Consider the following 16,474-nt stretch of genomic DNA (forward strand, 5'->3'; position numbering starts at 1 on the left):
GTTATAAATATTAATGTAATTATAAAGAATATGACAATCGATAATCTTTTCGAACTAATTTATGACCCGCTATTTTATTTCAATTTTAAGCATTTAAGCGAGTCTTATAATGTACATCGTGTTGCGTAGCTCAGGTGCATCGTCGCAGTGTACAATAATGAAACATAGGCTTCCCTCTTACCAACGTCAGCCGAACTAAGCTTTTCATTAATGCCAAAGCATTTAATTATTAAGGCTTTCATCGATGAGACAGTGTCTTACTATTGTGGATGTTGCGACGGCAAAACAGCTGATCGGTCGAGATTCATTTGTGTTAATCACAAATCATTACGTCAATCTGAAAGCTATATAACCTTATCGAGGAATGTCACATTGTTTTGTTTCTACGTAGTACATTCGTGCTCTGAAATTTCACTGTTTTAATGTTTTTTTTATTCGATTCGTCGATTACCAAATTTCTCTCATTTGTTGTGATAGTAAAGAATTAAGATAGTAATTCAGAAAGAGTAAGAAATACGTCAATAAGGGTATGCACTATTTAACGCGTAAAATAAAATGAAATATGCACGCACATATTTATAGATATATGCAGACATGCATACATATATATGCATAAATGCATGCAAACAAACCATACCTAACCTCCTTATCTATTTGCACGAGTTGTAATCGTACAGATGGTAAAATAACCAAGAACTTTCGACGTAACTATTTCGTGATCTTTGTAGGTTAAAGTTCACGCAATTCCTCAGAGTCAAAACAATATCTGTATGTTGATTCATTTCCGCATTCTGATAAATTCAGACCATATATAAATCTGCTGTCTACACTAAAATGTCGAGCCCTTTTTACATAATTAACGATGATTACAAGAATAAATTTGGAATGCGTGATTATTGAGAAGTAAGTATTTGATTTTTATATCAGTAAATAAGTGAAAATTTTCAAAATTTGGAGATATGCAAAATTGAATACTTGAAAATTGATGGCAATTGCATCTGAATAGTTGAATAGTAATTGACTAATTGTGTTTTATTATATCTTATAAAATATTTCGATACCTTTATTTGTAAATACTTAAAACAAATAAAAATTATACTAGATTCTCATCAAGATAAAATTATTATGTCGATGAATCCATACCAATTACAAAAAATTGTTTTTTACATTAATATCAAAATTACATTAAGCATCAAATTTCTAATTTTACTTTTAAAGATTATATTGTTTTAATTTATATCAAAGAAGTGTTTATGTGTGAAAGTTTACTTTTGATATTATTTAATACTACTTTTAAAATTTACATTGTATTTCAACTAAACTTTTATAGTTTTAATGTTGTTTAAATTCATTAAACTTATCCAACTGTTCAATTATTCAATTAATAAGTAACGACATAAATCACAAATGTATACTTTTATTTTGTATTAATTTATCCGTATGACATAGAAAAATGAGATGATCAATATATACATTTAATTATATTTCATTTATAATTAATAAAGTTTAAATCATCAATATAATAAAACAATTACTTTATATATAATTATTTGTAAAAAAATATATAATATCAGAATATTTTTTAATAGAAATATTATTATTAAATTATGAATACATACATTTTTTATATTATTAAAATTAATTAGAATACTGTTATACAGTAACAATACTGTATACTAAATTTCATCAAAATATGAAATTTAAACTTTTATACTATTTTCAATTGCTAAATTTTTATATATAATTTATTTCTATATTATATTATAATATAAAGAGAAAATGTACTATTTTATTCATAAATTAGAAAGTAATTTGTCTATACTTTGAAGATGAAAACCTTAATAAAAATTCATAAATTTGGATATTACCTTATACAATTAGCTTAAAATTTTTTCATTCAATTTATAGATATCTTATCAATATGGATTGTAATTTTAATTTGAAAATTTTCTATTTAGGCAAAATCTATTGTGTAAGCAACAGATAAGCTTTTTAAATTGTATCAACCATTATATAAATAATTTAATATGCGTAATTAAAAAAAACCTTATTTATATGAATAATTATTAATCTATACCTATAGATATACATTTATAATTTAAGCATAAAAATAATGTTGAATAATGTAAGTATAAGCAATTTATCTAGATAATTACTGATATTAATTGAATTGACACTCTCTTATTATAATCAATACAAGTGAAAATAAAACTATGTATAAGATAATAAGCAAATGTATTAGTAGATAAGCTTTTGTAGATTCAGTGTATTACATAATATAGAAAAATGTTGTTAAGCCTGTTAATTCAGATCAGCGGGTGGCAACAGGATGATAAGACTTTTATCTGGTATCATCAGCAGAAGTACAACGAAAGTTACGCTTCTAACAAGAGGTGTTCGACAATCCATTCACAGAACAAAAGACCCACAACTGTGAGATGAATTCTTTACTGCGCACCGTCAACTCTGTCTCCAATCGGAAAAATATGCTAGTTCGTGAATCCCTTCAGCAGCAACTCAATTCGACAGTCATCGAGATCCAGGGCGCTGCCGGACTGCCAAACAGCTCGGCCTTGAAGGTCGGCGACGAGGCACTCTCTATTTGTTCAGCCTTTGAGGCAATATTCCTGCACGGCTTGAAGGATAGTCTTTTGAACCGCGTTACCGAGGTTATCAGCGGGCCTGATTATGATGCAATGCCTCAACCGAGCTTTTGGGGACCACTTCTCGTCTTTTCCCACAGAGAAATTATCGATCAAATCCAGTCCTTTAGCCAGGTTCGTCAATCGATGAATGCTCTGTGTCCTTCGACGAACTTTTATTCAGTTATTGCTCTTTCTAATTGTTTTTTAAAATATTAATTGTAAATGAGTGTTGTAGCCAATAATGAAAGGATATTCTAGTTTGAAAATCTTTTTTGTTCTTTTATAGAATTCAACTTATTAGATTGTTTATACTGCATTATGTTTCTACTATTAAAATTCGAGGAATTTTGTACAATGAAAATTTAAATAATTGTTAAAATATGTAGTTTTGCTTTTAAAAAAATCCTGCTTAGTGACATGCATACTTTGTCTTAAAATTTTAGAAAAATTATTTTTATAAAAATTATTGTTATAAGAATTGTTATTTTTAAATTTAATCTTTATATGAAATATAAAATTAGGGCAAATTTATTTATTTAGTAGATTAGTTTTTAGTATTATATTTTCAAAAAGCTATTAACATAAATCACCAAAATTATTGAATATAAATTATGGATAAATAAAATAAAAGCCGTAAATAAATAAATAATTTTTTTATTGTAGAAAAGCCTGGTTTTATTATTTAGAATGAAATTCTTTACAAATTGAATCTATAATTTGAGTATATAAAGTACACTATGTAATTATTATTAGTTTATATATTATAATGTTACATATAATATGTAATTGACGTATATTATAAATACTTTATAATTTAGTAAAATGTTAAATTCATATTGTCTAATGCATACAATTGTTATTAATAAATTGTATATAATGTAAAAAATATATCTTTAAAATGATTAAATCGATTTTGATCATCTTTAATAAATGTTCAAAATTTAATATATCGAAACAGACGAAGTAAATAATTTTCTTTTTATGAACATTTTTTTTATTAAACCAAGTAAGTAATAATAACCTTCTAATTATTTTAAATAAACTTAAAATAAATTAAATAATTTTTAAGAAAATAATTATATATTAATTATATTACATTTGTATTATACGTTATGAAAATATTTTCTACACAAAACACTGAATTTGAAAATAAGCTGTATTCTAAAGCTTTTACATTACATTTGTTTAATGAAAAAATGTGAGTGGTTTTTTCAAATGTATACACACATACTGCTTTCAATGTAAAAAAAGTAACTTTTTAGAATTCGTATTACCCGGCATACTATAAATCATATTTAACATTGTTTATATTATACATTGTATATTATATATCAATTAAAATATTATATTAAATTAATCATAATTTAATTAAATATGAAATGTAATTGAATTTTTCTTCTTAGTTGACAACAGAAGTTGGCTACTGCCGAGCCTGGATTCGACTAGCACTGAACGAGGGTCTTTTATCCAGCTACTTGGCGGCTATTCGCCGGGACAATTCGGCCTTAAAACCCTATTATTCTCGCGCCGCTTTTATCCGAGATGCAGACCTTTTGGAAGTTGCACAACGACTGATCGAAAGCATCGATTACATTCATTTTGATTTAGTAATGAACTCGAGCCTTTTGAACTACTGGTCGAATACCCCGCTACTAATGGCTGCAATATGGTCACCCCCTATGAAGTCCTGTCCTATTTTCAGTGCTGTCGACATCGCCAAGACCATAAATAGTGAGCGCGCTGACAATGAAAATAGCCTAGACGAGATCGAGACAGCCAGTTCAATTGGCAGTTTTAGTTCTTTTAGCTCTTCGCAAAATAATCTCAATGGCTTTTCGGAAGACGACTCGTTAAGGGTTCTGCTGGCAAAGAAATTACATCATTTGGATGTCGCTGATATCGAAACAGCTTTATCTGCTCAAGCATCTTTTAGTTCGAACAAAGACACCGAAGTTAATAGAACAACGGTCATGGAGGTAGAAGCTGTTAAATATATTCCGAGAGAAAGTAGTCACGAAAAAAGTAAGGATAACAAAGAAGAGGAGAGCAACGATAATGTGGCAATTGCAGCGACGTCAACGACTGTCGGTCACTCTTTGATCGGTAAACTCGGCTGGTCAACTTCTAATGAAGATTGCGAATCATCCATGACTTCGTCGATAATTTCAAAGAACTCGGTTGGTGATTGTCCGCAAACATCGATCGAGGGTCCGACCTATGACGCTTTGCTCAAAAGCTACCACACTGGAAGTCATGACACACCAAATCTAGAGGATCTCCTAGCGATATACCCTGTGTACGAGCCTGTGACATCGGCGATTATGGACAACGCAGAACCGCATGAAAGACGAAGCTTCGACGAGCAATTAGGAATACTCGCCCGGGAAAAGGGACTTGACCTCCAGAACTATAACTGCCTTGAGTGCGGGCAATTGATCGGCTTGACTTTTAGCAAAGCCAACGTTTGCTGTTTCTCTGGCGATTACTTTTGCTGCAACTGTATGGCCGTTGAGGAACATCTCATTCCCTCGCGTGTCATTCATAATTGGGATTTGAAGCAATATCCAGTATGCATAAAGGTTGCTAAATACCTTACTGAATGCTCAACTTTGCTCGATCTAAAACTTATCAACCCAAAAATATACTCTGCCGTGGATTGTATGGCGCAGTTGCAGACATTGAGGGTCCAGCTAAATTTGTTGAGAGCATATTTGTTTACTTGTCGCGAGCCAATTATAGAATCATTTCAAAAGAAAGTCACACCGAGAGATTATCTATACGAGCATGTTCACCAATATTCTGTTTCTGATCTTGCTGATATCCCAAACGGAACTCTGGCACAACATCTTCAAAAAGTAGTAGAGTTTGCGAGAAATCATGTGCTAAACTGTTGGCTTTGCAGTCAGAAAGGATTCATTTGCGAGGTCTGCAGTAATCCAAAAGTTATTTATCCGTTTGATACGCAATTTACTTACCGAGTAAGTGTTCTTCGAGATTATTTTTATCACTTGATAAAATTATACTTCTAAGTTGACTTATATTTTATATACAAATAGATAAAGCACAACATATTTGTCCATTAAAGTTAAAGGAAGTGTATTAATTATATTTAATTTTCAATATAAAGAAAATTAATTAATTAAATTAATTCTTTATATTTTTTATAATATAAAGCATATATTATAAATATTTTTATATTTAACAATAGATTTAAAAATTGCTGATTACTTTAGTGTATATACATTATACACTATACATTATACTTTATACAGTAATTAATGTCATTTTAATACACCCACTCGATTAAAATATAGAGCAATCAACAATTTACAGTAATATAAATATTTCTTGATTTAATTGCTTGTAAATGCTGTATTTAATTTTCTACACTTCACTAATGATACTTTTAAAATTATTTTAAACAATATTTTAAATTGATATGTCAAACTGCAGCAATTTAAAGATCATTAAGTTGTAAATATATTAGATAAAACAACTTAGTTTAACTATGTAAAATAATTTTATATCGTTTTATTTATATGATTTAATCAAATTTCTGTTATTTCATAAGAATTAAAAATAAATTAAAATGTAGTAAACAATTTTTATTATAAAAATTCCATTAAAATAAGTATAATTATTTTACAATTATTTAGATAATTTAATAAATTAAAAAATATTATGTATATAAAATAATTTTAATTAAGTTTTGTTTTAATAATAAATATTTTAAATTTATTCTTGTATGAATGTACTTAGTATTTCAATATTATTGATTTGTACAAATAATAGCCTATTATAGATATTATTGTGAATTTAATGAAATTTCAATTTTGTGATATGTGATTAAATTAATAATTAACTAATTATTAACTAGTAGAAACAATCATTTACACAATGATTATCTTAAATTTACTACAAAAATTAATACTTATATGAAATTACTTATGTATTTAAAATATTTAAAATAAAAATTTTACTTTTCGTAAGAATTCTGCAAACTATTATTATATTGATAAATATTTTATTAAAAAACAATAATATATAATTGTAAAATAATTAGAAAAATTCAAATAGATTTTAAAGTGCATTTATTTTTAAACTACACTAATTTTTAATCACTGTTCTGTGTAATTAAAAAGTTAATGAAATATAATATTTTTAAATAAATTTTAGTGTGGGAGTTGTAATGCAGTTTTCCATTCAAATTGTTTGAATGCAAAGAAACCCTGTCCAAAATGCGAACGCAAGCGTAAGCGAATGGATTTACCTTTATTAAATATGGAAAGCCCTGACATCTGTAGTGAAGCTACATTATCACCAACAATCGCCACAACTTGATCATATCCTTGGATTATGTTACAATAGCAGTATTCAAAAACAAAAAATGAGAATAATGTACTATTGTACAAAGAGTATATTATTCACATATCATATTAATATTAAATAGCTTGCCAATGTAAAACACTTTATTAATACCTTTCCGTCATTAACATTGCAAAGGATGATGCTTTGAAGATTTTTAATTTAGATATTAATTAACATGAAATAAACAAAATATATAATAGTCGTTTATGAATAACACAGGTTAATTATATAAATAGATAGACTTTTTTATCGATTAACTTTGTATATTTATTTTAATTTTATGTACAAAAGTAATAAAAAGACACGGTTGTTTATTACAATAGTCATTTTTTTTAGATTTGTTTTTTTTTTTTTTGTATTTATACTGAATGTTATAATTAATACTGTTGTTCCAAACAAGAAGTTAGAGAGCATAATTGACTCAAAATTCAATCAATACATTCTTTTCCATTCAGATTTATTTTCTTTTAAATTATTCATTACTGATAATTTTGAAAATTGTTTAGCCAGGTACTTAATCCACTTCACCTTACGATTTATTATCAGTAAGATAAAAAAATATAAAATCTACAATTAGACTACACACAATATTTAAATGCCTCTCTTTTTTCTTAAGTTTCAAATAATCTCATTCTTTACTTTACTTAATTTACAATTAAAATAATATAAAAATACAGTAAAAATTACATAAATTTATACAATATTATTTTTCTTTTGTATACTTAACTAAAAACTAATTATAATGTGTTAAATAGGCATGAAAGTATACCTTTCACAAACTATTTAAGATCCTCTTAGTTGTTTACACATTTGTACTCTTGTGTTTGTTAAATAAGAAATATTATAAACAATTTAATAATTACAAATAATTATTCTTATCAAGCTTTGCAGTATATAAAACTAGTTCTTTTAATGTTGTTATTTAGAGTTCACCTTAAATTAAAAAAAATATTTATAGGTTTTCAAAATTTTCAAAATTGAAATTATATCTATTACTTAAAAATATAGTTTAAACTATTAAAATCATTCAACATTCTTAATTAGGAAAAATAAACTATTATATTATTCTATTAAATTTTATTAAATAAATATATTTTTAATTGTTCAGTCACATTTTTAAAAAATAATATAAACCATAAAGATCCCAAAAGTGTAATATTTCCTCTAGGATACTAATTATAAATAATACTTTTATTTATTTTATTAATGATTTGTTTTCAATTTACAACTTTGTGTGTCGATATATTTGAAAAATATTATTCGAAATATAGTAATTAAAATATTTTACTTTATTTATAATACCTTAAAACTTTAAAATTGTTAACAAGTTTCTTACTTTAATTTGAAGTAATATTATTTTGCAAAATATATTTATTTAAAAATAAATTTAAATACTTTTAGTGCATTTAATAGAGATTTATATATTTTCAAATAACTTTTACTTTGATCAATTAAATCATTAGGGCAAAGAATATTTTAATAAATTTTTAAGAATTTTAAAAACCTACATATATGTACATCAAGCATTATATTTTCCTTATACAAATTGAACACGTAGATACGAAAATCTAAAATTTATTATTTTTTTCTTATGTTCAATTAATGATATATTGATAAATTTAGATTTTTATTAGATCTGAACAGAAAGACATCACTATATAGCAATAACAGTTTTATCACAATCAAACACGGTAGTTACAGAATAATTTCTTTTACCGTGAATTGCATGGGTAATCACCTTAATGTTTTTGAAAAATTTATTTCAAATATACTCGAATATTAAACTCGAGTTAATGAGATAAGCCATCGGTTAGTTATATTTATAGAGATCATAATAGATGTATATAATGCTCCAATAACTGTTTCTTAATATTTTTTTAATAAGCATTTTGACAAAAATATTATTTGTACGACACTTTGATGTCTCAAATTTAAGATCGATTATTAGATGATAACATTCTTGGCTACAGTAAACTATACCAATTGATGCATACACATAAAGACTAGCTTTCTTCTGTACATGTTATTTTTAAATTTCTTCATGATTAAGATGAAGATAATTGCATTTTGTGAAAAATTAATATTTACTATCAATGTTGTTTTAAGTTCGTCAAAGATTAAACTTGAGGAGTATTTGCTTATTAGCACATAATCAGTAACATAGCTCAACTGTTCATTTTCGAGTTCAGAACTTTACTCTACATGCACAACACTTAAATAAAATAATAATTAAGAGGCATCCAATTGAATATCTTTAAGTAATGTCAATAAGGCAAATTTTGTCATTTTAAATTTGATAAGATGTCTATTATGTGAAATATAATGGATAAGCGACCACCTCACAAGTTTGTCAGTACGTATTTTTTTGTATTAGTAAAAAATAGTATTAAACTCAATGTTTCTTGATATTAAACAAAATAAAAATATAGTAAATGCAGTATAAAAAATTTGACTCAGATTTCAAAACATTCCTAGATTTTGGTACAAAATCTAATAATATATTATTTTAGTTAGATAATACAACACCAACAAAACAAAGGTAATAAATCACAAAATGATGTTACTCGAATTCGTAATTACATTCGAGAAATAGTTAATAAGGCAACCGAGTGTTATGGCCGATTTTATTATACGTGCGGTAAAATTCAAATTCAAGAGTGTATAAAGAATGCGAAATTGTATACTGACAGTCAAAAATTAATCATGAAAGAAACTTGTATTACTATGATCTTCTCACAATACATTACATTTTGATCTTATAAGTAGTCATATTATATAATTGCATTATGTTCAATCTAAAATATAAATAAAGAATCAAGTAGTGAATAAATATAAACATATATATATGTATAAACCAAGAAAGTAAAAATTGTATTATTCTGGTATAAAAATAAGAAATAAATGTTTTCAAATGTTAAACTAAAAATAAATTATTGTATAAATAAATGTATAACATTATAAAATTGTTTTTATCATTGATACCTGGAAAAATCTGTTAATAGATTTTTAATTTGCAAATTTGGAAACATAACACATAAATTCTGTTATTAAATTCTTTAAAATTGACTGCTATCTATTCAACTTCAAAAATACCAATTAAGTATTCAAACAAATTATTGCAATCAACAGTTACATCATATTAAAGTATATATTAAATTACTCTTGAACAATACGATTTTATGAGGATTTTTTTAAATTCATATTTATCAGTCATACTTATATTATTGAAAATAGTGACGAACTTTAGCGCAACTCAATATATAAAATAAAAACAATAGTTGAAATTTATAACAGTTAAAGATTATGTTATAATTTTTTAAACCATTTTTTTTCTTCGATTAATAATAATCATAACTGATATGTAAATTTGAATATCTAATATATCAGAATTCGAATATTGCTATAGTAGAAAATCATTCATATTAAAATATGAATCAATATCAAAAGTAAATCATTTGCTATAGGTTTGTAGAATGATATTTAATATATATATATATATATATACACACACACACACATATTTATGTATGAATGTATGTATATTCTATATATGGGTACTAAACAACTTGGACTGCAGTATTAATATTAGAAGAATATTAGAAGAAATTTTTTGTTATTTCTATAATTATACTATTATGCATATTATGATGTACGATTTGGAATTGAAAAGATTTATTAGTATCTTTATGGTGATAATTCGCTGTTCACCCATCAGATTCTTAAACTTTTCTACTTCTTTAATTAATTTCTTATTTATGTACTCACTTACAAAGTTCTATTTAATTCAAATAAACATTTAGTAATTGAACATCAAAAATACTTATGTAATTTCAATTGCCTAATGAATATATTAAAATTTTATAAATATATTTTCGTAGTCCAAAAGATGTGCTATTAATCTCTTTATCAGAAATTTTTTTAATGTTTCAAATTTTACTGTAAAAGTGAAATGTATCATAATTTACTGAACAGTCAAATGAATTAGAATTTTGTTTTCTACACATGGCTTAAGATATTCAAATTATATGGCAAACAATTATAATAGATTGGTTCATACATTATAAATGAGTGTGAGTAATAGTATAATTAGTAATTATATTACTTTTAAATCTTTATGTATCATTTTTTATGTATAAAACAAAACTATAACAAATAAAATGTATTTTACTATATCCAGTTATATTATAAATGTTTTTTTTAATTTATTAATTTTAATGGAGACAAACTATCAATTTGAAATTTTATTTACACACTCTCAGTAAATAAAAATAGCAGAAATCTAAAAATTAATTAATAATATAAAATATGTTGAAATATCTAATTTTATCACATTAAAATTTGAATTTATAAGCTACTTTTAGTATTAACATTTCGTTGTAATGCACATTATTAGCAACATTACATCTAAGATAGTCTATTGTAGGTACTATAAAAGATAAATATCTTTTTAAATTTTAAGGTGAACCTTATTTTTTTGTTGTCATTGATTATGTAAAGTTTTAGGAAAGTAGGCCGAAGGCAATAAAGGTTTATCTAGTACTACACGTCTTAAGCCACCCTGTAAAGAACTACCTACACTTTTTGGTTTGATGCCATTCATTGCTGGAGCTGGCACGTTATTGTTCTCAATGATAGCTGGTACTGAGTTAGCACTTGATATTTTACTTAGCGAATTGGCTCGTTCAACTGGTGTGCTTGTGTTAGAGATCTGTCCTGTTTTGAAATTTATTCCAGGTGAATTTTCAGTAATTCCAACACCCATTGATCTACCACAAGTCCTAGAAGTTTGATTAATGTTTGGGTTTTGTACAATTGGATTTCTAAGAGGAAGACCAGAGAGTGACACAGGTTGAGATGTACTAGGTGCTGGAGTTCGTGTCTCAAATCTATTAGGCATAAATTTATTTGTCCTGGGCAGAGTCAACTGCATAGACTGTGGCATTGTTACAGAAGTAGTTGCTGTCACACTTTGAATAGGTGAATGCACATCAGCTAACCTTCTATTTAGCCAACTTATGACATTATCGTTATTTTTAATTGTTTTTTCCTTTTCTTCCAACTGACTTCGTAATGCCTTTAACTGCTCTTTCAAATCATCGATATTTGCTTTAGCTTCACGATTTTCTTTGGCAGATGTATCCACTTTACTTTCTAACTGACCAACTTCTTTTTGTTTGCTATCTAAAAGTCGCTCCTGCTCAAGAGCTATACTTGTTCGTAATTTTAGTTTTGACTTGGTCGATGTTAATTCATTTTGCAACTTACTTAAAATTTCATTAGCCTTTACGAGTTCGTCACCCAAATTCTTTAAAGATGATTGTTTTCGTTGCAATTGTGCTTCTTTTTCGGCAAGCAATTCTTCCAGTCTTTGTTTGCTTTCCTTTATATTCTTTATCATCTCTGTATGTTTATTGATTAATATTATTTTATCCTTTAATTCTTGTTCAAGAACTGCTACTCTTGTGGAAAGTGTGTTCACTAATTTATCCTTTTCATGGAAATCAGTATTAAGCTTTACATTTTGATGTTTTACTGTAGAAAAATCGCGTTGTAACATATTAAGTTCTTTTTCTAATTCTTGAAGTTGCTTTAACTGCTCCTTATTAGTTGCTTCCAATAATGACTGCTTATCTTTATAACTTGAGTTTTGTATTCTTAGTTCAGCAACTTCAGTGTGCAATTGCTTTATTATTTCACTGTGTTTATATTCAAATTCCATTTTTTCCTTTTCAGTTTGATTTTGCCACTCCAATCTTGCTTGTACTAGCCTGTCCTTCTCTAATGAAACTTGTTGAGAAAGACTCATTTGTAATTGTGTCTTTTCAGTAATACATTTTTGTTCATATTGCTCTAAATCTTTACATTTTGATTCCAGTTTATTTTTCCATTCGGACATTCTTGTTTCTAAGTTCATAAGATCTCTGTCTTTTTGCATTATGCTTTCTTTTAAACCTTTTATTTTCATAGCCATATGTGTCTTTAAATCTGCATCAGTGGCTGGTGCAATATTTAGACTTAAATGGCAAAGATGTTTAATTTTATTGGTTTCTACTAACTGAAAACTCCAATCTCCACCTTCTTCAGCCAAAAGCAATAAAAATTTTGCTGTTTTAGGTAAACTAGCAACTGGAACTTGGCATTGTTCCAGTAAACATATCAACTGAGTTGTAAAATTATCAAAATCTACAAGAAGGCCTTGTTGGGCTTTTAATACTTTAAAATCATCATCTGTGATAAACAAAGAATATAAAAAACATGGATCATCATCATCTGACAGGAGAACACAAAGAGCCTGAAAAATAAGTATTAAAATTATTTTTAATTAACAAGATTTATTAATATTTTGAAAGTATTTGCGTTTATAAAATAATATTTTACTTCAAAATGTTTACTAAAATATTTAAGAATTAAAATAAAATTTATATTTTCATTACAATTTTCAATCATTTTTTAACATAAAATTTAAAAAAAAAAAAGCAAATTATCATAGTACTTTAATTATGTAAATTGTAATCAATTTATATAATTAAGACTCATTATAAATATACTTCATACTATTAAAATAAAAATATAGCCAATATTAAGATAAGAATTATTTTTAAAATCTAAAACTTTATTTAAAATTTTATTTTTATAATTCTTATAAAATTAATACAAAAATATATAATGGCAAATTTGAGTTATATGTATTTAAATATGAAAGATAATTTATGAATTTTTTATATAAAATCTCAATTTACAACAAAGTGCTTACAACCATGCAACAAACATGGTTTCAAGGTATCACAATATTAAGTTTCAAATAATTGAAAATTGTTATGAATTATTATTATAATAAAATAAATAATTTATTATCCATTTTTATGTATTTATTGTACGCTTAATATAAACTTTATTTAAATTTATATCTGAAATTTATTTTAAAAACTAATTGATAAAAAAATGCATATAAAATCAATAAAATTTTCGATTTAAACTTAATAGAAATTTGTAAAGAAATTATTTCTTAAATTTTTAATTATAATTTTCCATGTTAGCTAATATGGAATGGGCAATAATGAAAATTTAATTTTCATTTTATTAAACACAAAATTAAATTAACTATTTTAATTCAAGATTTGCATCAATAAGTTAAACAAATGTCTCGTCATAAACAGACGTTAGTTTCTTGAATTTTGTTTACAGACAACAAAACAAATTTAAGTAACGGATCATGTGTCAGATAAAGACAGAATGATGTCGTGAGCGAGGTAGGGGAGTCTTGAAAACGACAAATATGGGACCGAACAAGAGCAGCAAGTTAGCGGGGAGAAAAGAGAGGATGAATAGTGGGGCGTACGAGAGACAGAAAAAGTGAGGTTATAAATTATAGCAATGGTCAGGGAGAAAAGCCGTTGAATTTACCTTACGACAGACGGGACTAAGGCCCGCGTGTATTTCGACGTTGACTCTTAGATCCTTCTGTCTTTCCTCTTTATGCTGGGGCTTAAAGTAAACTCGTTGCACTTTTGAATAAATGATCTCTACATTGTTGAGCTGAAGGGCCGAGTCGGAGCCGGCGACCGCGCCGATAGCGATCGTGTTGAGAAAATTCATGGCTACGGTGTCGACTGGCCAGGAGGCTTCCTCGATGACGCGTACTCTCAGGGCTCGCGCGGTCTTCGGGCTCTCATCACGGGCGTTTTACGCATGCCGTTACTGCTGCTTCTTGACGCAATGCGCCTCTCACGCGACCGGGCCGTGACTTGCCTCTCATGACGGCATTCCGTTTGCCTCTCGAGCGGTTTTCCTTGGATGAAGTTGCACCTAGATGATGACAAACGAGATCGACGTAAACCTGGAAGATGAGTCTCGTGTACCCGAGATGTGCTAGACTTTGTCGCGTGCGCATCCGCGTTTAACTATTGTAGCCTACACCTCCTATATCCAGCCCTATTTCTTTTTTGTCTATTGCTTTCTAGCGCTCTCTATCTACTCTCTCTCTCTCTCTCTCTCTCTCTCTCTCTCTCTTTCTTTCTTCAAGGCTTAACGCAAGCCAGCTAATGCGCGATACCACCTTTCTCCTAGTTCCGCACCTTAACCACACGCGTAGTACTATATTATCTTTGGGGTATTACGAACAGCGCTCAACTTGTTTTTCTTTTCCCTTTCCTCGTTGTTCTCCCTCACCCTCGCTGTCACGCACGCCGTTCTCAGACGCGTGTTCACACGCGCATTCACCCTCTACGGGCTCATGTCCTATGTTAATGTGGTAACATTACCGACCGTCGTTTTCAGCTCCTTATCACGAGTTTGCGCAATATGGTTTCGTTCCGATTGGCTGCAATATTCCGCTAGCTTTTAAAAGATGAAACCAGGTATAATGAACATAAGTTAAGAATAAGTAGTCTTGGTGCATTTTTTACTCATTTTCTGTTCTTCCTACTGTTTTTTACAGCGCTCGTAAGAAAGGTGATTAATATAATATAAAAGGTAGGTAATATGATATTTTATGCGTAAAGCCATTTGTATGTCTATACATTTTTCTATAAATTTTCTATAAATTTTAAATTCTATAAATTTTATAATATATATATAAGTCCATATATATATATATATATATATAGAAAAATTTAGTATTTCGGTTTAAGTGTTTCTCTACAAGTTTTTTTATTTTTTTTTTTTATTTTTTCTATGCCATATTTGGTATATATACGTATATTATATGTAATACTTTCCAACTGTCTACAGAGCACAAAAGTTTGTCGGTTTTTATAATTTTTATCGACATATTTGCAGCTATGATTACGCACAATAAATGTTTATGCAACATTTATTATTATTATAAAAAAATATCATGAGATACCTATTGTTTTAAGTCTATTAACTTGTTGAATAAACAAACGGCGTTGTTTTCTTTATTGGAAAAAATTTTCTAACCTCATTGCAAAGTAAAATTAAATAAATTAATATTTCTTACATGATATTTACTAAAATATTGAATTAGCGAAATTACGCTAAATATTTGTTTTTGTTTGTATTTTTAAAGAATTAAAATATTCATAAATATTCATTATTATAATTATTTAGAATTTTCAGTATTACATGTATTACGTTGTTATTAATTACAATGATATTTTTAAATTATACAAAAATTTGAAACTTCTCAATCTATTATAATACGAATTTTTAAGAAAAAATTAAGCATCACAACATAGAAGTAGCATTTTATTCAATATTGTAAATAATTCTTGCGTATTAAATTAAAAAGCCATATATTAATGGACAATTTTCATATAATTATTCAAAATTACTATATTATTACAAATCTATTAAACTTTATAAATAAAATTTAATACAAATACATAATATTTGCATATTATATTAGAAAAAATTTGGTCTTACTAATTCATAATTTTAATAGACAATTTGATAATTTGATAGATAATTAATAATATGATTAATAGATAGATAATTTCATA

General features: G+C 26.9%; 2 protein-coding genes across 2 annotated transcripts; one reads left to right on the forward strand and one right to left on the reverse strand.

Moving 5' to 3' along the window:
* Positions 1-2,334: 2,334 nt before the first annotated feature.
* On the forward strand, positions 2,335-7,122 carry Plekhm1 (Pleckstrin homology and RUN domain containing M1). The gene is made up of 3 exons (XM_011498235.1): positions 2,335-2,777; positions 4,049-5,623; positions 6,822-7,122. The coding sequence occupies exons 1-3, from the start codon at positions 2,439-2,441 to the stop codon at positions 6,984-6,986; spliced, it is 2,079 nt and encodes a 692-aa protein (XP_011496537.1). The 5' UTR covers positions 2,335-2,438; the 3' UTR covers positions 6,987-7,122.
* Positions 7,123-11,403: 4,281 nt separating this feature from the next.
* On the reverse strand, positions 11,404-14,878 carry Sas-6 (Spindle assembly abnormal 6). The gene is made up of 2 exons (XM_011498345.1): positions 14,418-14,878; positions 11,404-13,305 (listed from the first exon to the last, which is right to left on the reverse strand). The coding sequence occupies exons 1-2, from the start codon at positions 14,607-14,609 to the stop codon at positions 11,494-11,496; spliced, it is 2,004 nt and encodes a 667-aa protein (XP_011496647.1). The 5' UTR covers positions 14,610-14,878; the 3' UTR covers positions 11,404-11,493.
* Between the last annotated feature and the right edge of the window lie 1,596 nt (positions 14,879-16,474).

This window comes from Ceratosolen solmsi, unplaced genomic scaffold, assembly GCF_000503995.2.
Source record: "Ceratosolen solmsi marchali unplaced genomic scaffold, CerSol_1.0 scaffold10, whole genome shotgun sequence".
Classification (NCBI taxonomy): Eukaryota; Metazoa; Arthropoda; class Insecta; order Hymenoptera; family Agaonidae; genus Ceratosolen; species Ceratosolen solmsi.